Source organism: Sander vitreus, chromosome 15 (assembly GCF_031162955.1).
Source record: "Sander vitreus isolate 19-12246 chromosome 15, sanVit1, whole genome shotgun sequence".
Classification (NCBI taxonomy): domain Eukaryota; kingdom Metazoa; phylum Chordata; class Actinopteri; order Perciformes; family Percidae; genus Sander; species Sander vitreus.
This window is the reverse complement of record NC_135869.1, coordinates 12,785,493-12,811,180: the sequence shown is the minus strand read 5'-3', so window position 1 is coordinate 12,811,180 and position 25,688 is coordinate 12,785,493. Positions and strand designations below refer to the sequence as shown.

At 40.7% G+C, this 25,688-nt stretch overlaps 1 protein-coding gene across 2 annotated transcripts; it reads right to left on the bottom strand.

Moving 5' to 3' along the window:
* Positions 1–553: 553 nt before the first annotated feature.
* On the bottom strand, positions 554–24,753 carry LOC144530596 (SH3 and cysteine-rich domain-containing protein 2-like). Of its 2 annotated transcripts, XM_078270219.1 has the most exons (11): positions 24,189–24,753; positions 16,677–17,025; positions 15,373–15,467; positions 13,323–13,407; positions 10,669–10,784; positions 8,228–8,297; positions 7,863–7,984; positions 7,663–7,751; positions 5,730–5,781; positions 4,469–4,606; positions 554–3,036 (listed from the first exon to the last, which is right to left on the bottom strand). In XM_078270219.1, exons 1-11 carry the CDS (start codon positions 24,273–24,275, stop codon positions 2,938–2,940), a joined length of 1,302 nt encoding a protein of 433 aa, XP_078126345.1. In that variant the 5' UTR covers positions 24,276–24,753; the 3' UTR covers positions 554–2,937. The 2 variants fall into 2 exon arrangements, with proteins under 2 accessions (XP_078126345.1, XP_078126346.1); XM_078270220.1 differs by lacking the exons at positions 8,228–8,297; positions 10,669–10,784.
* Between the last annotated feature and the right edge of the window lie 935 nt (positions 24,754–25,688).

Sequence of the window (25,688 nt, the reverse complement as noted above, 5' to 3'; positions counted from 1 at the left end):
ACTTTTTGGCTTCGGGATGCTTGGCTATATAACATGCACTCTTGAGAATTTCATAATTACAAAATTTTCCTTTTTTGGTACAAATAAAAAATCCAATCAGTAAATCCAATCAGTGTTGGTTTCCTTGATTTGACTGTTGTTTGCTTAAAACGTCATTACTTTTCCTCTGGTATATGGAGCAGTGTGTGATTTCATAAAAAGGTCTGAATTACTCTCCCTCCAGCAGGGCCAGTGCGTGATATTTATGTTGCAGCTGTGTTTTCAGCATCATTTTGGCATCCCTCTGTGCACAGCAGTGTGTTGCAAGATAGAGGTTTGTGCATTATGCATTGACGCCACTAAGACTCGCCATTAGAGCGGCCTTATTTAGTAGCTCCCTATTATGTTTCAGGCCTTGAATATAATTACAGATACAGAAAAACAAAAAAAGCTAGGTGCTGTCTGGATGCAGACCTACGTGATCAACGGCATTCACACATGCAGCAGTATATTTCAATGTGCCAGTGTGCAAATCATGTCATCTGCATACATAAAATGGGCAGGGACTGTTTTGTAAATATCTTTTATTAAGGTATGTGGCCAACCAATGACTCTGGACTCAGGATACATCCAAACACATACTTAACATTTTGAATCCTAAAAGGTGTGACATGTGATGCTACAGAAAACTAGGTACAATGTAAGATAACAAAGTGTTTACATGGGTAGAAATCATAAATCCAGTTCTGCTCTGACGCCATTTTTGTCCAGGATGGTCATATTGTTTATGCTGCTGTGTAATTCTCAGTTTTTTTCCATCTCTGATATTATATATTATAAATCTGACGCACATAGACAAGCTATCAGCCCTTTGACCAAAGAGCTCTATAGGGAAGTGAAGTTGCAGGTAAAATATTGTTAAATATGAAAGCTATCACTATGAAGGAGATACCTCAACAAATAGGACAACTTATTAAGATGACACAAAATAAAGTGCTATTCTCATCATTACAAGAAGAGAAGCTTATGTCTCACAGTCTCTAAATGCTTTCACATATATTAAAATGTAGACTAAAGAAGGATCACATTAGCTTAATCTTTGTGGTCTGAAAGACATACGAGTTACATTATTTAGTTAAATTATTTCATCATTTGCAGTGCCATCATTCCACTGTTGCATTCTTTATGTTCGTGACGCAAGTGGAGTGTCCTCTCTCTGGAGCAAGGTGTCTAAACCATCAATATGTACAGTACAGGGAAAAAAATGCCTTCACTTCATGTCATAACTGAGCAGTAAAGAGAGGATGAGAGAGGCCAAACGGGGAGTAGAATATGGAGATGACAGGCTGACATTTGATCAATGATGACTGGTGCACTCATGTGCACCCCACTACCTGCATGCACAGACTGACTCATAATGGTTCAACACTGATGTCATTCCTCTCACTACACCTCCTCCTCCCTCTGTTTCCCTGCATCCTCCTCCAAGCTGTCAGTGAAACTTAGACTCCTTGTCATGGTCAGAAAGATCCCCATTGTGTTGTTTTTCTGGCAGACTGGTCGCCGTTTGTTTCCCACTGTTCCAGCTCTAGTGAAGTCATGTAATAATGCTGTGCAACATTTGCAACACCCACTGCAGCTCTTCGGCGGGTCTCTGCAGAAAGAAAAACAACCCTTTAATGCCCGTCAAGCTCCTTTATGTGAAAACAGGAGAACAGAAACTGCCACTGCTACACTTGGAAGGTCTTGCTCAGTACTCACAACAACCAGCCATATGAGGGAGGACCACCCTCCCTGTTTTTTCTAGAGAGACTCGCAAGTTTTACCTGCCTTCCTTTTGATTTGCCCTGCATCATCTTTGCTTAAAACAGTAAGACAACAGATTTAGACCCTAGACAATCACTGCTGAGTTATCAACAAGATACTTTGCACCAAAATGTATTCCTGTATGGATATGCTATTAACTAAAAAGAAAAGGCAAGGAACACTTTTCCAGCAGTTCCTTCAGGTTTAAGTTCCTGTCTTGTAGATAGATAAAAACAAGAAAAAAGGGAAAGTTTGTTTTGCAAAATTTGTTGAGTTGACCTTTCTGTGGAGCATGGGGTCTACCGGCTGATTTATGCTCTCTTACCAGAAATAAAAAAAATGCTGACGCATTTTTATGCCATATTTTCATTGTTATTTTTAATGAAAACGTCACGGGAAATGGTTGTTTAAGTTTCCTGTGTAGAGATCCTCAGAGGCTTCACATTTCCTCTCAAGATGACGAATGCAGTCAAAACTCAGCCTGACACTGCTGAGGTTTTTTGGATCGTGTCTACTCCTTTCATCTGATTCTCCTCTCTGTCTGAAAGGCAGCAGTGTTCTCTGGCTGGTAGTCGTTGTCCTTGGCACGTGCCTCATGTTGTGTAGCTACCATTAGCTGATATCAGTCCTCAGGCCAGAGACCCTGACATGAGCAGATAGGGATGAGACATGTGGAGTGGGCAGAAAAAAGAAAAGGACACTGACAGAGGCGTCATGTTCCCATGACAGGACTCAGCCTCCTCCCACGTTGGTAGACATCTTTTTGATGGATGAAAAAAAGATGTGAACTGGCATCTGGCAAGCATATTTAAAGCATTTCTGACTTGTGCACCCTTTTTCTAACTAAAAATTGATGTTTGTATTGAAAAGATAAAACTAGACTGCTGAAAAAAAGTTCCTTTCTAAGAGCAGGACTACTGCATGACTGTACACTCTATTAAAGAAAGTAAATCAAATCAACTGGAAACCACATGTCCAAGGGGGCTGTGGTTCCAGCTCTTTGCAGAAGTGTGTTTGGTTAAAGTTAGTCAGGACTTGTTGGAAAGGCTGCGGCTTTCGTTTTGCCGAGCGCCAGGTGGAGGAGGGGACATGAAGATGGGTGACTCCCAGGGGGAAGTAGAAGTGGAAGGATGGTGATTTGAGCACAGAGGCTCATATCTCCTCTATGGAGTCAGCAGGGACCAGCCCTCTCTTCTTCCCGCTGCTCAGCCTCAGAAACACCTCGCCGTCTTCTCGCTTCCCTACACAGATCTGAAAGGAGAAGGCAGACGCTCAGTTGCTCTATTTTCAATAAAGTAACAGATTCTGAAATATAAGACCAGATTTATCTTTAAAAAACTATTTCTAAATTTAAGAAATTTGACACAATAGATCTTCAAGAACATAGGTGGGTATGGAGGCATAATGCGTTAATTTTTTTTAATCGTATTAAAACAACAATGACTCAACCTGTAAGAAATCGAAAGGACACAAGTACTCGTTCATTCAACTTTTGACCTATAATCCATGTTGAACTTGCAAAAACTACAATCAAATCTGAGATTTCTCAACGGCTATCAGGTGAAAGAGACAAATTTAGCCGTCTAGCTCCATAGAGTCCCATTCATTTAGCACTGGACCGCGATCACCCCCAGTGGAACTCTGGTGGAACTGCAACCAAATTCGGTACAATGGGGCTGAAAAGGGAGTGGAACGGCTTTCCGTAGACGGGCTTTGGTAACAATCTGCAGCTGCTGTTGTTGGAAAACACAGACAGTGCATTCAATGAAACTGGTAATTTACAGCCTTGTGGTGCATTCAAAGTTGTTGTTAAATTCAAATGTGTGACTAGATTAAATATATAATAAACAAATACAAATCTTAAAATCGATAATAGAATTTTAATCATGTGATAAAACACGTGATTAACTATAGAAATTCAACGATTAATTGCGATTAAGAAAATGTAATCGTTTGACAGCCCTAATCATAATCTTGTATGCTTGAACAGTGCCAACAGAATGAATAAACATGCTGACAGTTAGTGCCAGTTGCCTACAGTTATTCAACATATTTATGCTTAGTATATCTTAATTTAATTCAGAATTCATTATGAATAGAAATAAATTGTGAAATAATAAGCTAAATCAACAACACAAAACATGGGTAAACAATGGGAATTTAATAATACTATACTATATAATAAGTAATCAGCAGCTTATTTGTGTACGATAAGATTTTCTGACCTGTGATGAAGAGAAACTCTAAATGTAAACTATGGTGACAATGCACTACAACACATTTGGGGGGGGGGGGGCGCGCGTACATTGTGGGTAAAAAGTGGTGTGATCTTTGATTTTAAAGTGATCTTAACCGTTAGTGTAATTTCTTGCTGAAAGTCTGTAAAAATGGAAATAATGAGCTTTATTGTGTCAACACACAGACAGAGATTATTTTGGTGCCAATCCTTTGATCACACCCTGCCCATGATGTACCATGCCTCTCACCCAGAGTGTGCTGGGATGGGCTCCAGCCCCCTGCAACTCTGCACAGGATATTGTGGGTACCACAAATAGACGGAACCTTATGATCACAAACTAAATGATTCAAAATGTCAGTGTAGTTCTTTAAGGGGTATAAACATAAATTAGAGTAAGAAGAACAGCAGAATAAGTAATTAAACGATACGATAATATTAGCGTACCTGGGATTCCTTCACGGCCATGTGTCCTCTCTCTCGGTTGCCAGGAAGGCCCTGGACGACCCGCCACACTCTCTCTCCTGGCCGGACCCTCTGCACAAAGTTGGAAGGGAAGAAGCCAACTTTGTCGCCACTCTTGCCCTGAAAAAACACGGAAGAACAGTACAATCAGTCAACATTTGAAATGTAACTGGTTGTCACGATGACATTACAATACATACTGTTAATAAAGTACTAAATTAGTTTCACAGCTGTTTTTTATTACGGTTACTGATTCATCGGGTCTGTCCCTTTATATTAGTTTTCATTGTTTGGCTGAAGATGAGCCAGATGGATGTCTGTTTTGTCTGACACAGATGTTTAGACTGGTTGACCATTTCTGAACTTATTGATATGTTTCAGAGTTGACATCCTCTGTGAGGTCAGTAGGAACAACGGGTTTCTTCATTCTGAATAGTAATGAGAAATGCAAAACACAGTGACACAGACAGCAACACATTTCTGTCTGTGCAGTGATGACTCATTGTGGCTGCACAGACAAGTGTAGAAACAACTTATGAAGAAGGAACACTGAAATTACACAAATTAAAACGTCTTATAATAATTGTTTTTAAATGCAAACAAACTGCTTTACCTTAATGTCAGATTTATTTTACATGCAATTCAAGAAACAGCAGATTATGGCGTTTTGCTTGCTGGTGAAAACAGATGATGTTTGAGTAAACCTAATTATGCAGCAATATTTCACAGTTTATCACCCTCCACCTTAGGTGTTGATGTGTTTATTTTATATTATGTATATTAAGTGAATCACAAACCATACATTAGCGATGAACAGATGATTCACAAATTATACCTAATTTAATGGTTCCTCAGAGCGGCAGTGTTGATTTAAAGTGTGTAATGACTGCAGCTTCACTTTAGGCTACATAAGTGCTAGTAAATACTGGTCCACTGATGGAAGATACACAGACTCTGCTCTTTAGTTAAGTCTGCGTGCATTTTTCTTTGTCTGTGATGGAAAACCCAGACCCACACAGATGCACATTTGTTTCCATCAGGAACAAGAGAAGCTCATTACAGACTCAATAAAGACCTCTTTGAGCTTGCAAAACTAGTGAAATTCATTGTGATAACTCTTTGGTAATTTTCGGAGGAAATTATGTTCTATTTATGTCTGTGGAGGCAGGGTAGTGCGCTCAAATACACATTATGAAGAACACAGGTAACACACACAGATGGTTGCAAATGATTTATTACCCACCTTCCACCACTCTTCGTTAGAGTCATCAGTGACCTGCACACGATCACCGGGACTAGAGGAGGAGATAAGATAAGAAGGAAGATGAAAAAAGTAGGCATGAAGGGGAGCAGTGATTGAGTCGGAGAAGAAAAGGGGAGACGAGAGTGGGATACACGATGGGGAGATGAAGGGGGTTGAGAGAGTGAGAGCGGCAAGCAAAAAAAAAAGAAAAGAGAGTTGAGTGTGAGGACAAAGGATTACATTGCCAGACTGCCACAGAAAGCTGTTGTACCCACGGTTACAAAGCTGTGAAGGTTAAAATGAGGCTTTGTGTCCCTCTGCAGAGATTACAGAGCAGCCAACACACCAAAGTCATGAGGTCTACGTGAAATACGACTCTGTAGCGTCTACTGCAGTGGTGAAGGCTGGACCTATTCTGCAGCCAACCTGGCCTGCATGCTAATGATGTAACCAGTTTTTTTTTTTAAATAATACTTTTCCACACACACACACACACACACACACACACACACACACACACACACATTCACACAATGTAGTACACTGTCCTAGTTACACAGGTAGAAACTGCTGTCCCAAATGCACTTATGTTAGAAAGGTTACGCTTGCTATAGTCTGGTTCATTTTAGTGTTAAGCTATTTGCATAAGAAACTGTGCATCCATTTCTGTTTCTCATGTGATAATCATAATTATCACTGACCTTGTGGAAAGCATAGAAAACCCCTGAGGGCAGGGCATGCGGAGGAGACATCAAGCCTGACCAGAGATAAGAAAGTTTCTCTTTGTGTGATATTACTCCCTTTTTCCTATAAAAAGCTACTGTGAAAGCCTATATACAGTCAATTTCTGTACTTATGCTGAAGTGCTGTAAACTGACTCTACTTGCTGCAAGTAAACAAACTTTTAAGAAAACTTCTGTACTTGCGTCTCCTGGGTGTCTGCTCTCACTACTGCCCTATATGATCATCACTCACAAACACGTACACAAGCACACAGTTACACGAATGTACCAACTATGGTGAGGTGAGACCCATATATTTAAATTGGTACTGGCCATTTATGAAATACAAAACAATTATTCTGCTCACTGAGGTTTCTCCCAGGAGCACAACCTAAATGTATTGTTTGGTTATGTTGTGCTCATATATATATATATATATATATTCAAACATCTTCTCGTTTTTTCTTTCAAATAAAAATCATTAACTTTAAAGATACTCGGTATGAGTACAAACTACTGTCTGTTCATGACTTTTGTCCAAAATATTGTATAGGTTTTGTCTTCTGCAGTCCATACTAGTCAAACCTAGACAGAAGCACAGAGACTCATTATGCTTTTATTAGTTCACATATTGGTCAGTCACACACACAGAGCCACAGCACAGTCCCACGGATCTACCTGTTGTCCGCCAAACCATTCATACACACACACACACACATACACATCCTGCCCTCATTTTACTGCTCTGTCCTTCCTTTCTTCTATTTTCATCATCATCTTATATAGCTTTTACTATACTATATACTACATTCACACTTAACTTTCTCTCCCTATTTCTCCCATCCTCTTGCTCTCTCTCTCTCTGCCTATGATAATCTTCAGCTCCATGCCATCTCCCCTTATGTCTGTCCACCCTTTCATCTCTGTTGTTCAGTGTCTTTATCCTCTCCCCTGCTGGGAACACAGCTCAGTCGCTAGCTCTGTAAAGGGGACAGTGATGGGCTTCCAGTTTATAATTAGTTGTCCTTAAGGGCGCCCTGGCTCTGTCCTCTGTGGGGACATTTTCATCCTGCATGACACCATGCAAAAATACAGACAAAGCAAATGCACTCATGTACACAATAGCAAAAACAAAATACCACACAAGCACTCCTATCTGTGCACACAAATGAAAATGCGTGCAGTAGGCAGTCTGTTTGGCTTTTACTCACTGAAGTTCCAGGTCATTCTGTTCCTGAGGCAGAAACTTGTAGAGCGCTACATAGGTGTGGATGGAGTGAACTTCAATGCGCTTGGGCACCTGGACACAGGGAGACACAGGGACGGGGAGGTAGTAAGATAGGAATACACGCTCGAGGAGGAAAACAACAAGGGGTGACAGTCTGCACAGGGGGATTAAACAGAGTAGTACCATCACACTGCTCTCCTCTGCAGGAGTCTCATCTTCTGCTGGAGTCTCATCTTCTGCTGAAGTTTGAGCCTGGCTGCCGCTCTCGCCTTCCTCCTCGATCTCAATGTCAGGGACAGGGGTGTCTGAGGGTGGCGAGAAATTTTCTTTGAAGGTGCCAGGCATGCACTCACCCACACATATGCAATCAGGCATGTCATTTGTCACAGTAAATCCCTCTCACACACACACACACACACACACACACACACACACACACACACACACACAGACGCACACAGACACACATATGCATAGACACACATAGACCCACATAGCACATATGCCTATCCACATAAATGGAGACACAGACAAACAGCAGTGTTTACCCCCTGTCTCCTGAGTTATGTCTTCCTCCATGCTGCACTGTCTCTGCTGCATCTCCTCACCTCCCTCCCCCTTATCAAAGACGGAAATTAAGAGAAAAAAATGAAATGTCAGCACCGGGATGTCAAAGAGAATGCATTTGATAGTGCTAGTAACACTTTTCTCTGCTCTGAATCATTCAGAATGCACACAGATCAGTAGTTCTCAGTGGTGTAGCGGGATCTGCATAGCCTATTTGGGGGGGGTTTAGGAAGATTTGCGCCAGGGCTGGACTGGCCATCTGGCATACCGGGCATTTTCCCGGTGGACCGACGCACTTTTGGGCCGAATTGCCGATATAAATAGGCCTTTTTTAATTTTTTAATTTATTTTTTGGCCGTGCCGGCCCATAAAGAACTCACAGCGGCCCATTGGTTAATTTTCTTTATTGGCACTGGCCTGACCCAATCAAATCCAGGAACCCCCCACTCCGAGCCGCACATTTACGAATCCCACTATTGCCACGCCTCCCGGCCCTGAGACACGAGCTGCAATAGTTATGCTGAAAGTTTAGCATCCACGTTAAAATGGTTAAACAACCACCAGAGCGCAAGGGAGGTGCAGAGAAATTACGGGAGAAAAAGATTAATAATCTACAGGCGGATTCCTCAAAATATGCCAAAATTTCGGACATGTTTGGGGCTGTAGTAGCTGCTTCAACATCAGCATTACCTGAAGCCGAGGAGGAGGAGAGGTGGATGGCTATACGGAGAAGCATAATCTACATCATGACAGGGAAGAAGCCGAGGAGGAGGAGAGTGACAATGACAGGGCCGAGCGAGGGGAGCGAGTGAGGAAAAGATGGAAGAGAGAGTAGTTGACGACGCGGTAAGGAGTAGGCAAATTAACAGGGACTCTCAGGAAGGGAGGGAGGCTGTGTGTGTGTGTGTGTGTGTGTGTGTGTGTGTGTGTGTGTGTGTGTGTGTGTGTGTGTGCGCGCGTGTGTGTGCGCGCTTCACGTCATAACGACAACAAGCAGTTTGGCTGTAACATTAAAGCTTACATTGAAAAATGTAAAATATAAAAAAAATATGAAAACAGTAAACACTTTTTAAAGTTGCTAAGCCAACATTAAGTAAAACAGTAATAATAACAATAATGGCAATACAATATCAAATATCAATAATAAAAATACCATAAATATACAAATCATAACTAAGAAGTAATTAATTATTTAAGTGTAAGATCAACAGATAAGTCTTGAGACCCCTCTTGAAGGATCCAAAACGATCACATGAACACAGAACACTAGGTAACTCATATCATAAGAATGCACGCATATTTTAAGAGGACTGTCTGCAGGGAATGTGTCTGACCAATCACAGTGGGTGTGGGCCGCCTGGGCCAAAAATGCCAGGGCCAATTTTTTGTCCCAGTCCAGCCCTGATTTGCACACTGGTTCAACTACATGTTTAATAAGAAGAACACAGAGATCAGTGTCATCCATTATGCTCCTCATAGATTCATTATAACAAACAATGGGCAAAGTTAGATTTACAGTAAGTAGGGGACTAGCATGACCTCAAAGAGAGGAAACTTTTGAAAGGCTTTAATGAATTATTTTCAAGCAAATGTTTGACATTTTGGGAATTACGTTGCCTCATTTGCTTTCTTATCTTTCTCATTCGTTAGATGATGAGATTGCAACAAGTCCTCCAAACCATACGACGATATAGGTTTTGTTCTCTCTAAAACGACCCACAGGAGCGTTTTCTGTCAGAGGATGTTACGGTGGTGGTTCTAATGTCGTTAACGTTGCAGCTTGGTTATGCTTAACCACAAAAACATCTTAGTTAAAATTGAAAAACATCGTGGTCTGGGTTAAAATCTGATTTTAATTCACTTCCATATACGCACGTGACACTGAACATGACGTAGCTTTGTTTGTTCCGTAAAGTTAAAACAAAGTCGCTGTTTACTTTTATTTTCAAACGGGATTCAAACTCATGTTTGACCCCTCCTTATGCAAAACTTGGCACTCTTATGCTTTGTCACATTACTTTCTACTTTGCTACCATCATAATTACTACAGCCACTAGAGGGCTCCACCACTTTAAAGGTAAATATGAGTCATAATTGCTGCTTGCATCAAACAACCTATGGGAGCGTTTTTTGGGGAGGACAGTCTCGAAGATTGATACCACTCTATCAATCTTCTTATCTAATGCTCTGCCAGAAAGGGAATACAAGTATTTCCCAAAATGTCAAAATATTCCTTTAAAGCTTAATCCTTAGTAATCTTTAATATCATCCAGCAAATATTTGTTGATGATTTGTAAAGTTTAAAAACTAGGTCCCAATAGGTTATCTATGGTCCCAATACTTCACCAGTGAGTTGACCAATGTCGTAAAAACTTTATGGCAACTGTCCTCAACCCCTAACCACAGGGTGATGATGTCATACCAGGCTGCGTGTTGGTGACTCTGACAAACTGCCAAAACTGGAGCGGCTCATCTGTGCCAAGGACGTCCCGTAGCGCAAGGCGGCATACACGGGGTCTACACGCATCCGCGCAGCCTCTGAAACCACATGTGCACACGCACGCGCACACACACACACACACACACACACACACACACACACACACACACACACACACGTATTTTCACTTTATTATAAGAAATAAAAAAGATTCACGCAGACAACTCCACACACAATTTGGACTACACAATGAGATTACACTGTACACCATTATTATTGTGCCAATCTGGAGAAACCAGAGGGTCTAAATTTAACTGTATTCAGTGGACCAAAGTGACCCACTTTAGATCAGACAGAGGACAGCAGTCAAAAGTTAAGGAGACATGAAGACATTTCAATAATTCTACATGCTTTGATTTATTTATACATTTACTTATTGGCAGGACATGTGTCTTGCTTTAATAGCCGTAAAATGAAGCATCTGGAGCTGTAGTTGAGTAGAAAGGGAATAAGAGATGATTTAAAATATGGAAATCCTTCATTGCTACATTCCATGTAGATGGCAGTGCTGGATGAGCAGAGTATTTCTGAAGTTAGGAATTAAATGTCCTGCTCCTTTTTCCATCTAGCTCAACACGAGTTGAATGGAAGGCAGAATGATTTTTTCCGAGGGGCCAGAAGCGTGTGTGTGTGTGTGTGTGTGTGTGTGTGTGTGTGTGTGTGTGTGTGTGTTTGTGCAGGATCAAGTCGTAATGATTTGCAGTTTCATATTAAGGTCAGTGTCTCCATGCTCTCGTCAAATAGGTGATAAATGAAACAGGAATGCTAACATAAATTCTGCAACAAGAATGCCTTTAGTCTGACTGGTGTAAGTATTTCGAGGTGATACAGCTTATGTGTGTTTTAAATTGACTGTAGCAGGGAGGAAGTATTTCTACAAAGAGCAATTCATTACAGGTGAAGAGAAGCGAGTAAACAGTGGCAAAGTCATGCTCAGACACTATAATCCTCTATAAAAAATAATTATTCTCAGACCTTCAGCTTTATTTCAGTGCAGAAAGGAGAGTTCTATATGTGATTTGGCTTCATCTGTCTTCACATGTGCTTTAATGAACTTTGTGACTTGAGGTTACTTACAAACTATGACAAACTAAAAGCTTAAACATTCAATAACAACCACAGTTTGACTAGTGAATGATATTTTAGACCTAACAACATTATTCAGACGGGTCTTCTTTCTTAAACTAGTCCTTCTGCCTGAATCAAAGGCAATCCTTTTTTTCACCTTAACAACACAGCTGTTATTCTTGTTTAAATAGAGAAACAAATCCTTGCATACATTTCAATTGGTAGCTAATCAGATTGAATTGTCATTGAAAGATTGCAACCTAGAGCGTTGACTGTTATAAGTACTTCACTCCTGCAGCTATTAGACTCTCGCCCTCATAAATGTGGTTTAATATAACACAATAAACTGCTTTGCCAAAAGGCAGTTGATGGGAAATCACAGGGTGTGTAAGTAAAGCCTTTCATTAAAACAAATAAAACTAATATTAATGTGTGCAAACACGAGCTTGGTATTTTACCAAGCCTTTAGTTAGCATAATTATGAGGTCTCTTTGCAATGTGTGATTGTGAGGTTGGCAAGTTGCAGTCTCAGCTGGCCCTGGCAGCGTCCCAGGCGTCATGGTGTGCAGCTCGGGGTGATAACAGAGCTGTAGGTTAATTGTACCCTGATTCATGGATAGTGCAAGGAAGTGACAGCATAAGGTGCTAATCCTGATTCAGCGAGGCATACAGTATGTGAGATGAAGGACTGTATCACTTACACAGATGTTCATCCAAAATGTATGACAAAGAAAATCAAGCTGGTATTCAGAGATGATGATGAAAGGAAGAACAGATTCAAGTACTTTTAGGACACAACAGTCTGAGCTTGGACCACAGCGTTTTAGCTTTCAGCGCGTTTACTTGACAAAGAGACAACAAGCAAATGTCAGATTTGTTAGCTTCTGTAATTGCATGCCACCAAGTAAATATGTGATTTGTATTCAAAATGTAATTGTTGGTGAAATAGAGGTGAATGTAATGATAAAGAGAGCTAGACAGGACTTAGACCAATCGGAAAATAGGCAGCAAACTGAAGTGCCAGACAATAATAAGTAATACCCTCCATCTCTCCAAGAATATACAGTACAAAGCATGAACAGAAATATAAAATCATAAACATTAGAAGTTATATATATATATATATATATATATATATATATATATATATATATATATATATATATATATATATCTTTCTTTCTTTTTTTTCTTTTTCACATACTTTCAGGGTGCAGACCGTCCGCCAGCCTCCAAGAGAAGCTGAATTTGTTCTTCCTCTTTATATTTTCCCACTTCATGCTCCTCGGGTGTCAGGTGAGATGGAGATAGTTCTGGTTTTATTACAATACATGCACAAGCACACAAAAATCGACAAAAAAACAAAAGGCTAGACAAGAGCAACATCACAAAACAAAAGCACAAGGTACACATACATAACGATGCACATTTGCACTCACTCATAAAACACATACATATATACACACACACACACACACACACACACACACACACTCAGGTTTGCTCACCTTGGCTTGGTTTAACTTCCTTGACAACAGACAATTGGTCATTGACGAGCATCGGCGAGCTGAAGTTTCGCTTGAACGCTCCAGACTAATGGAGGAGAACAGAAGGATTATTTTTAGTTTACTTCTTGTTTATAGGCTGATCTGATGGGGAACTGGTTCTATGTAGTGGTTTTAGGACATTCATGGAGTCAGAAACACATCAAGACACACAGTATGGTGTACTGCAGGAAAAGAGCTCATTTCTGACATTGAGTCACAAACCGAAGCAACATGTAGCTCTCTTTGCTGCTAATTACGAACAATAAATCCACTTAACCACTTACTAGTATGCACATGGCTCACACAAAGGCGTGTGTGTGTGTGTGTGTGTGTGTGCGTGCGTGCATGCGTGCACGTGCGTGCGTGCGTGCGTGTGTGTGTGTGTGTGTCCGCATGGGTGCAATTTTGCACTCAGATATCAGTTTGCCTTGACTTGCAAATAAGCCACTCAGTTTGTAGATAAGAGAAATACTCTGTGACACCTTTATTCCTGTAAAGATACCCGGGTTCTGGTCTTATGATATTTTATCTTTCCCCTATCTCTCCCATCTTCTATCAAACTGCACAGCCGTTTTGAACACAGTGCTCCTAAGAAGTGCTCTCAGAAGGTCTCGCCTCTTGCTGTGTGCTAATGTCCTGCACTAGAGGATGAACACAGAAGCTCTGTCTGGAAACACTCCCAATTTGCTGCCTAGTGCACTACACTCCTCAGGTCAAGAGGGTTCCAGTGTTTGTGTCAAATGTTTTTTCATTTTTTTTATTTAAACATTGTAGGTTACTTACTGTAAGACTGTTTCATCAAACAAATCAAATTAATTTCAAAGTGCAGGTACAATTGTGCAGTCCAGGTTCATGGTAAAGTAACCATGGTAACAATGTTTCTGCTCAGGTTATTCAAATCATGATTGCAATGCAAACTGTTATTGACGCTGGTGTTTTTGTAATCTGGCTGTTAAAAATGACTGGGGAAATCAGAGAAATCGGAGGTTAGACTGGACTTAGCAAGAGGAACTTGTGTTGTTAGATAAACACACTATCAGAGAGCTAGTTTGTTCTGTGGTTTAGACGTAGACATTTTCATTCTCTTCATCAATGCAAAAAAAGATTTTGCTTCCTCTTTAGTCGAGATAAGTTGTTACTGAATGTATCCATGGTTTCCCTTATTTTAATTGATAAGGACTTTTTTGCAACACAATTTAAACTATTCTTTGTAGCCTCAAAAACGTACATGAGATCAAAAATACTCAAAGGTTAGCATAGCTTAGCTTAGCACAAAGACGGGAAACAGGGGGAAACAGCTAGCCTGCTAACCTTCTGTCTGAAGGTAACAAAATCATGCATACCAGCAAATCTAAAGGTAATCAATTAACATGTTACTGTATAGCTTGTTTGTTTTATCCTTAAATTTGTCATTTTACTGGGGTTTGAGCCGGACAATTTCTTGGCTAGAAGCAGTTGCCAGGCAACTAGCAAATACTCCAGAAAGTAACTGCCCCTAGCCAAGATAGAGTCTGGCACATAACCTCCCTAAAATTAAAAATAATTTGTTGTTTTGACGGATGTTGTTAGGGGTTATGTAATTTTGTATGTAAATAGTGACAATATGCAGATTTAGTTTTTTTCAGACAGAGCCAGGCTAGCTGTTTTCCCCTGTTTCCAGTTTTTGTGCTAAACTAAGCTAACCGCTGCTGGCTTATGAATGATTCCTTTAAGGATATCTCTTCTAAAATTGAAGAGAACTGAATATTTTCCTGAGATTCTTTATGATATCAGATAGAAATGATTTTTTTTTCTAGATTGTTGCGTTTGAAGAACTGGGTAGACACCATGGCTGAAAAGACAAAGACATGAATTACCACACACACAAACTTCAAAAACAGGAAATCTAAATTACATTATTGCCCACACTGTCTGATGTGAAGTAAATTGCACACCATGTTGAAAAAAGCTGCCAGTGTTATATATAAGGGCATCAAATCAAATCACGAAACTTCTGTGAGTGTATCCGCACCTTCCCATGACATAGCTGCTGCGATAGTTCTGAGGTGCACCACAGGTGAGCAGCCATCTTACATGTTTTACACCGCAGGGCCTGTTTGGAGTTTCCTGCAGAGAGGGACAGAGATAAGAGAATGGATGCAGAGGACACAGACACGGAGGCAGCCGCTATAAAAGAAATACACAGCAGGCCGCAGATCTGCAAAAGGTAGAAAGTCCTAACAAAGCAATATGGCCTTCAGATCATATGAGCAGGTTTCCCTCCGCTCAGGTAGATAGTGTAATCAAGAGTTGTCCCAGTTTTATTAAGCTGGCACTGACACTAACAGCTTCATAATCAACTGCTCCTCTTCCAAAACAACATGGAAAGATTGGAAACCAGCAAGAGATATTTCAATCAAAATCGATTTGGCACTGAGTCATCTTGCTATTTCATCTTTGTTCTCAAGCACTTCAGTGATAAAAAGCCTCTGAATATTGAGATGTGTATCCCTCATTTGTTAGGCAATGAGAAATCCTCTGTTGATTTTTGAATGTTTTTAAAGGTTAAGGGGTTGATCCTACAAACAAAAGATAAATAGATTCATGGATTTGTTGTAGATGGGGATGACATTGCAAAAACATTGATAAAACAAAATGCATGGCTCAGTGAAAACACTGCCTTTACTTTGAAAAGGAAAAATTGAGTCTACTTCATCAGCTTAACAAGGAGACAGAGGCTGGAATGTGTTCAGGGACTGCAGAGGAGTAGGGCTTGAGCGAGGTGATGCATTACACAAATAAACTCACAATGCATGCAGAATTTACACCACAGGCCCAAAAGCAGAAGAGCAGGTTGGAGTTTGTAATCAATCATAGTGACAGGAAGTAGAGTTCAGCAGTAATACTAGCATCAGCTAGAAGTTAATACAAGTGGCAAATTAGGGATGAGAGCCTTCACACATCTGCACCATAGAAATCCCTGTTGTAATCTAATTGTTTCTTCACATGTAAACAGAGAGAGCTGCAGTGAAAACACAGTCCAATTCTAATATTTAATTTCCCTTAAATGGAGTAGAAAAAAAATAATAATTTGGGATTTTTCTTTGAAACAAGTGATGCTATTATGTTTGTGCTACCATACTTGAAGGAGTAGTTTGACATTTTTGCACCAAGGAGTTGTAGACTCCTAAATCCTGCTGTGGTGATAAAACATTGTCCCTATATCTATAACAATGTTTAATGTCGTAAGCACAATATGTGATGTTCTCCAGTTTGCAGACAGGGAGGCCAGAAATCATGTGAACACCAGTCCAGGGAGTAGATTGAGGACCTTACCCACTATCATGTGCTTGCAGTGCTGGCAGTTAGTGGGCTTGCGAAAGACATGGTCCTGGAAAGAGTGGGTAATCTGAGGTCGGGGCGGCTTGATGGGCAAAGATGGGGAAAGGCTGAGAGAGGGGGAGTGGGAGGAGATGGAGGGGTTGGGGCTGAGAGATGGTGAAATGGATGGTGAGCGGTCGCCGACGAGAGGAGAGCCAGGCAGCAGTGGAGGAGAAGGAGGCGGCAGGTCAGTGATGAAATCTTCAGGCAGGCGAGCGTCGCTGTAGGACCTTTGGAAGAAGTTCTCCACACTTTTGCTGCGCATGAGGGTCTTGAAGGACAGCGAGCGTTTTAGTTTCTGGAGCTGCACACACACACACACACACACACACACACACACACATTGACAGAGACAGAGAATAAGAGGGTACACTAAGAATAAACACAAGATAAACAAGAATGCAGCGACACATTTGGGAGCAATAACAAATGTCCAATACACCCTCAGGGCAGCACAGGCAATATTCTGGCATCCATAAACACAACACTCTGCTCTGATCTGTACACCATGGGGAAAGAGGGTGACTCATGAAATGCAATATCACCTCATATGGAAACGACACATTAAGCGCTAAGATACCTGTATGTTCCATTCAGTGAGACCAAGCATATCTTTCACACAGTCACATTTAATAGGGCAGGTTGTGCATTTGGCCCATGGTTAAACAAGATAAGCCACCCAGGGCCTTACATCAAGAACTGCTGTGTGTAAATGGCATTTTATTGGTAGTGGTGGCAGGGGGGCTATTGTGAGGAAATGAAACAAGACAGTTTACACAGCATTATCATCTATAAACAGCCTATCTCTAGGGTTCTTTATCTGATGAAGTCTGCTCTTTGGACAGATTGATTGTGCCACAGGCTTGAACTACAGGGGTCACTGCATCCCTCCTCACATGCCTACAAGATCCAACAACTTAAAACTGCGTGTACCCTCTCTCATGTGTATTGACATAACCAGCCGTGCATGTATGTTGTAAGCTGCATTGACCAAACAGTATTCAATAATTGATGGTTGCTGCATTTCAAAAACAGAACAAGCATCTATCATTGATTGGCTGATGTTTCCCTCTGGCTCTGTGAACAGATGATGCTCGTTTCCCGAGGGATAGGCAGCCATTTGTTACTCTGACATGCAGTGGAAGCGGGAGAGCAGTATGAGGGCGTGGTTGTCTCGCAGGAGAAGAATGGATCAACACAGACAGACAAACAGATAATCAGCACGCCACATGCACACTCTCTGCCTGTCTGCCTGTCTGCGCTTGCTCTCTGCTCAGTGCCAAACATAATCACTTTACAGAGACATGCTGTTTACAGCTCCGCGTGTCTGGGAATAAGATATGAAAACAGTTTGTCTATTTGAGTCTGTGTGTGTGTTTGTGAGGCACACATGGATGTAGAGCAAGATACAAGATAAAGTCTATGTAACTGAGTGCATATGCTTCCTGTAAATCTCTATTAGACATTTCCTGTCATCAGATTACACTTATGAAGACAAACTAAGCAAAGGTTACTAATACAATACATTATATTGCTATTGTAGCTGTGGGTGCACAGAATGGGGTTATGCTATGTATATTGTCTCTAATAAAGTTGTAATTAACTTGATACAAACAGTCAACTCATGTCTTTGACTATTGATTTCCAGTTTTTACCCTCTCGTTGAAGATTCAGAAATATTCAGTGTAATCTAAAAAAAAACTACCAGCAATCATTTATACCTATGACAATTAAAATAAAACGTGTTGTTACCTGCTCAGACCCAACCGACGCCAATACGACTCACTTGAGGGTATTTTACATATTTTTACACCCTTTAAACAGACTTTAATGTGTAAAATCGGCACACTAGCTTCTTTGAAGTTGCCCAGAGAAATGGAAATTTCAACATCTGTCATTTTATTGTTTGATAACTTTGGGGTGGCAGTAGCTCAGTCCGTATGGACCAAAGTACGGAGTGTGAACTGGTAACTGGAGAGATGCCAGTTCACCTCCTGGGCACTGCAAAGGTGCTCTTGAGCAAGGAACCGAACCCCCACCAACCGCTCAGGGCGCCTGTCCAGCAGTCACAGCCCACTCACTCTGACATCTCTCCATTTGTGCATGTATAGGACCTGAGCATGTGTGTGTATTTCAGGCAGTGTAGTGTGTTCTAACCAACAGAGTGTAAATTGTAATTTCCCCACTAAGGATCAATCAAAAAAAAAAGTAACTGGGCAAACTCCATCTGCTGATGAAGATAGTGTGATACAATCAAAAGATCCCAAAAGCTACAAATGGATGTTGTGGTGAGACTGTTTTGTCAACATTTATTTATACTTTATTAGAGTGGTAATAATGCTCTAAAGATCTCATGAACCTTCATGACACTCACTTTCTAAAAAGCCATCAATTCTGCAGTTATAAATGTTAGTAAGTCATTAGTAAAGGCTCAGAGATTTCTGATTCTCCAGTAAATATTGTTGATGAATTGAAGAGCTAGATTAAGTTAGGCTGAAGGAGGATATACACCAGCCAAAAGGATTTTTCACAACCTGGCAACCCAAATGTTATTACTGATTTATAAAACATTTACAAACAATCTATTTACCGTAGAAACCTTGAAGTTGAAGAATGCCTTATGAGAAGGTGGTATGCATTTTTTTAAAAATCATGTTTGTTAATGGTGCACCTTGACACACGTCTCCATATTTTCATCACAGTGTTGAGCCGAGCTCTTTCAATCAGAGCAGATGAGTGCTGGCATAGAAGCTTCGGCTAGAGCACATGTCTCAATTACAGCTAATCTAATCATCTGTCAGTGTGTGAGCCTAAAAAGCAGTCCCATTAGCTTCCATTTGAACATTAGCTGAGAGCGTCATACTTCTGAGTTCAATTCCACGTTCAATTCGGGTCACACGTCATTTCTGTTAGCCACAGATTATACCCTGGTTGTGATGTATGATCTAGGCCCATATGTTTTACTGATCCCTTGTAATTTAATGACAATGCCTGTCAAGAGAACTGTCTTTTTGAATCTTCTTTCATGTCTCTACCAACTGCACTTCTTACAAGTACTAAGTGAAGCCTTTCATCTGCAGAAAATGCTTCTCTTCCAAAAGAAACATTTGGGTTTAGTTCAGCTTGCTTAAGTTTCTCTCTCAATAAATTATTCATATCATTCACAAATGACTCGCAAGGCCATGCAAAATGCAAAACATTGCCCAGAGATGCACCTGCACAGTCAATGTTCTTCAAGCAGCAACAATCTCACAGCTGCAGACCAGATTTTGACGAGCTGTCTCAGCGGATGGGTAAAAGCCCATAATTTTCACATCTTCGATCCATATATCAACTTCAACTTGTTCTCACATATAGCCAACATAAATGTCCAAAATCAATGCTCCATAGAGGGACATAAGGGTTTGGGCAGACATAATTCAATAATAAAGCTTTTATTTCATCCAAATATGTGGCTCTTACTCCCTCCATCAGAATTTAGTGAGGCCAGGGCCCACAGGGCTGAGATATATATGGGATGCTCCAGCTTGTCCAGAGGTCAAGACTGAGCAACAAAAGCATAGTCCCACTGGGAATGTGACCATAAATACAGCTTGTGGCCATAATATCTTTTAGTGTGGACTGTTTTGAATGATTTACCCAGGAGATAACATTTCAAATGAAGGTTATCCAGTATAATTCCAGCTGTTTCTTCGTTCAGAGGTCGTAACGGTCCAAATAAACAAACACTCTCTCTGTGTGGAATCTGGTGAAAAGGTCTTGGTGGTAGGGTCTGCATCACCCAATTGTTGCAGCTTTCTAAAAATCAACAGGTACATCACTAGAGTGGCAAGGTGTGCATGGGTGTAAAAACAGACAGTTTTGTGCTAATTCTTTTTTTTCTTCCAAATTTCTCTTATTCTACCACTATCAGTGTTCACTCCTAAACCATGTCACCTTTGTGTAGTCAGCAGCAGAAGGGAAAAAGTGAAGCAGGAAATGGGGGAAAAAAAACAGCCACTGCATCGGATATACACACTCCACTCCACAGTTTTAAATACAGTATCAATTCAACAAAGAGCATGTGAATGCAATATTGTACTGTGTACCCTGTAATTTCCACTTTAAAATTCTCCCCTGCGTTGTGCCCCACCTTTGAGGCCAGTCACTCTATAATTTATTTTCTTCCATGGTAGACGTCACAGTGTCCGACCTCGTTCTAAGTGAGGATATTTCAGTCTCAAGAAGGATAACCCTGCTGTGAAAGACGCAGTTTCCTGGCTCAATCCAGTTGTAAGTCAGTGGTTTCAGAGGAAATGATCATCCTGAGGTGCCTGGTTACATGATACAATTATTTACACCCTCACTGTGTGGCTTAAATTGTTTTGGGCAGGTGATGTAAAACTTAAATAAGGAGGCAGGAAACTGGAAACTGTGATTAAACAGAGGTAAAAGGACAACAGAAAAATGTACATATCATTAAATCTCTGAGCACAGCATGCAAACAGCTTTAGTTCAGTCTTTATCATACAACTATATTTTGTGAACCAGTTTTATGTCCCAACGTTTCCCTTCTTGGCTAAAGTTTGTCATTATCATGCTCGGCAGCCTGGCAAATTCCCTCTTTGAATACGAGATAAGAGATGCATAATCACAGGCTGCTTCCACCATTCTGTCCCTATCACACATGCATGTAAACACACACACACACACACACACACACACACACACACACACACACACACACGCACACGCACACGCACAGGCAGCCAATCACGTGCTTGCTCATACACACAGACGTCTCTCTCCCTCTCTCTATGATTGTTTCACGAAAAAGAAACTGTGTGAAATAGTAGCATGGAATATAACCACTTCTCTCACTGCAATTTCTAGCCCCAACATTTAGCTAATCCCATCCACCCATTTTTTACTCACCCAATCAATGTTCACACTAAACACCCCAAGCACAACACAATGTCAGTATCTGACGAGGGGAGGAGGATGTTATTTCTGAGTGAGCATCGGTGGCGACAAGTGAATCTCCCTAACAGATAATTTTCTTCCCCTCCTCAGCGATACACAAATAGATACACAGCTAGTTCTCTTTGTAGCTACTTTTAGCCTTCTAGTGTCCAGTATTTCAACAGCTCGCACCTTTCCCTGCAGTGTCACATCAATAAACATCACAGCAGTAAGGGTTTTACATTAATCAATGAGGACCTTGACCCAATCCAGCCTCTCCAGATCCAGATCAGGTAATCTCCCTTCATCTGAAGACAAAGTGAATTGATGTTTAATGAAATGTGAAGTGATCTTAAAAGTATGTATGGTTTCAAAGATGTTGGGGGATTAACTTGTGCAATAACAGCATTGACACTAGAAATCATCAAAGTGTACCCTGTAGACACAACACTTCAGCATTCACTATGCTGAGTGACTGTAGATGACTACAATTAACACTGTCCTGTGTAAAAAAGCACCAGATTGAAATATCACCTTTACAAAACTGCTAGACTTGGCCACAAACTGTTGTGGTTTATGATTACTTGTCACTTTGCTTTGGAGCTGCGGCAAGTTCTTATTTTCACACTTTAGGCAATTCCAGTCACCTTTTATCACTCAACCAGCTGTGTGGGTGTTTAAGTGCTCATATTGAGTGAAGATTTGGTGAAGAATCCAAAGGGGACACATGAATGCATTGTGATGTTCTTGTCACACAGTTGGCAAGCTGACAAATGGGCCAATCAATTAAGTCCTTATATCTCTGCGCTCAGAGATTGTCCTGTGCACTCATCTAAAAAAAGAGGTTTACCTGACCCTACATCACAAAGGGCTCCCAAAACATCACCAACCCTGAGAGATCAAACAGCACTCAACAAAGAACAATAGACTATGATACATTGTTGGGAGCCAGAGAGAAAGTCCATGCTTCCTTTCCTCTTAATCCTCTGGCACCGTCAGGGAGCATCTGTTTTCAGAGCAAGCTCCTTGTCATCCTTATAATTAAAAACACCATGGACACACAGCTATGAGTCTGATTAGATTCCTTCAAAAATTAAACCCTGTGGCGTGTTTTTTTTATTTCAGAAATGGTCTTGATTAAGTGTTTAAAATAGATATGGGTGGAATATTGATGTAAAGGATTTTTAATATACTGGGACCGCATCTGTACATAAAAGAGCCAAGCTGACATTAACTATAAGATTCTCCTACAAGAGTCCTTAAAATACTCATATATGGTTGCAAATTCATGACCCTTCCAGCGGCAAGGAGCTACTGTTTAGTTTAGATTACTTTGTGGTGTAAATGGTCGTGAAGTGGCTAAACTGACCAATGATTAATGTGAATACTAATCAGTCCTGCTTGGAACAGAATATCGCCTTACTTTTCTTGGTAGCAGCTGGTGAGGAGTGTAGAACTGGAGTGGACCACACTGAAGATAGCTCACTATAACTGCAAACTTTCCTGCTTCTCACAGAGGACAAGGTGTCACCTTGCTTCAAACATGTCCACAGCATGTGTGCGTTTGTGCGTGGGCAGTGAGAGGAGGCATGAGGTGGAGACAAACACTCAGCTGAGAGAAAGTTGTATCAAGTGTTTGGGCCTAATGAATCAAGTTTCCTAAAAGCCTTCCATTAAAAAGCCGGCATTGAGAACGCTTTCACAGCTCCTGCACTTGAAATCTTTGTTTATACAGTCAAGTCAACACATTTAATGGAATCATAAGGACACTTTGTAAGGACACTTGAGGCTCAGGCAGGCCAACACTGTAAAAGGGATCCATTTCTGCATATTAGGCACACAACGCACATATAAATAAATGTGGTCATTTATCCGTATTGCAATATAAACTTTCTTGCTGCATACAGGAACAAGTTATTTGACAATGTGTGAGTGCAGCAATGTGGGGGAAAATATGACTTTGTCAGTAATCACCAAAAAGCAAATAGCTCCAACAATAAATCTGTAAGCATTAATTGTAACCATTCTTCTAATACACTGATTAAAATTCATTTTATGATCTAATAATAAGCATAAATCCCCTTTGTGTGTGTTTGTGTGTGTGTGTGTGTGTGTGTGTGTGTGTGTGTGTGTGTGTGTGTGTGTGTGTGTGTGTGTGTGTAGGAAGTGAATTTGAAGAGGCAGACAGAAATGGGCAGACAGAGTGACATCACAATTTACGTGTGATGTTACACTACAGTGACGCAGTCATGATGAATACAACTGCAATTGTAAAGAATTGACGTCAATATTGCATAAACCGGTAGAATAATAAGGAGGAGGAATACAAAACCGCAAAATAACAGGTAATAATAAAATAATCTCTCTTCTTATTTAGCCAATACAATAGTTGCTTTCCGTGTGTGGCGGAAGCTTCAATGCAAAGTTAAGTGTCTTATTTCTCCACGTTACAGAAATTAGAGTATAAACTGTGGGACAATAGAGATGAGTGTAAACTACGGAACAAAGCTCAATGTGGATACTTGCCTTGGATGACATCGGTTGGATGGACATGGTGCTTGGACAGCGCTGGAGCTGAGAGTTGCTCTCCATGTCATTGTTCTCAGTCATCATCGACACCGGAATGGAAAAAGTCGTTCAAGACACAGACAAAACAAAAACAAACTTTTATCTCCTCAAACTGTGTCCAGTCGGTAGGAAATCTCCGGCTTTAGCCATACACAGCTTGGCAAAGTGAAACAGATCCACATCACAGTGATTTGTACGCGCTGCGAGGTGGACGCCTTATGGTCATTTGCTCTCCAACTACAGGTTGATTAAACAGTTCATAAACACACATACATACACACACGCCAGCTGTTTATATTTCGCTCATGCCATGCAAGGGCTAGCATTTAGGATTGAGGCTCACGTACGGGTAAATGTATCGTCCCTTACAGCGCATCTGACAACTCCAATGTGGCACAATTCCGTCCTACAACACAACAGCAAAACATCGATGTGGAAATATCATCTTGGTATTAGATCAGATCCAAACAAAGCTTGTGCTCTGAAAGACGTGGCTGGGTGTAAATCCAAAGCGAACTGTGCCCTTCACCACAGCACTGACTTAAATTTAAGCGCAATCGGAGGCACGCCTTCCCGTGCGTCTGAGGCGCATGATTGGGTCAATTTTTACAACTCTGCCAGGATTAATTTAGAATTCACCATGGGTTTATTTTAAGCCCAAATATAGACTACCTCCCAATTCGCAAACAGAGAGCTGATTTTCTCTTAGAGGCGATGGAAACTAGGAGGGGAATTACTGGAATTGTTGGGTCTTTGTAAATTATAGAGTGTGGTCTACTAAGATAACTCGTTATGATTTGATACTATTAATAAAATTGAATTGAATTGGATGTTGTTTACCTTTGTAACAAAAGCAAGATGTTCCCTCTTCATTTTCTCTCTCTGTTCAAACTACATATGAAAGGGAACTGTAACTACATCATTCCAACTAGTTCCAAGGTGTATTAATGCCTTTAAGCTTTTATCAAATACTCACATGTACCTGTCCATGTATCTATCTATAGTTCAGGCTAAAGGGGGTTTCAGACCACTTTAAAGCCCCCACAGACACTACATGATGCAATACCATATAAAAACATAAAGTATGTTATTATTATGAATCAATGTCAGAGGAATGTTAAAGTAGTGACATAGGATGCAGAACTTTCTGCAGTCTATTTAATGAATTATCTTCTCCTATAGCAGAAAAGTGACCCATATGGGATGAGCTGCACTACTTTCAGTTTGTTTTTGAAGTGGAAACAGGTTTTAACCACACTACTCCGTTATCATTAGTTCCTTGTCATTCCCCACCTGCCCTCCAAAGCACTAAATACTGAAGCAGTAGCTGCTATGTAGGTGCTGCCCTGCAGGGTTAGAGATACATCATGTCAAACACATTTGTTTAAAGCAGCTACAATAAGGCCATAGGATTGGTACCTCTGCTTTCAAATGCAATCTAATCTCCTACCTGGTTTT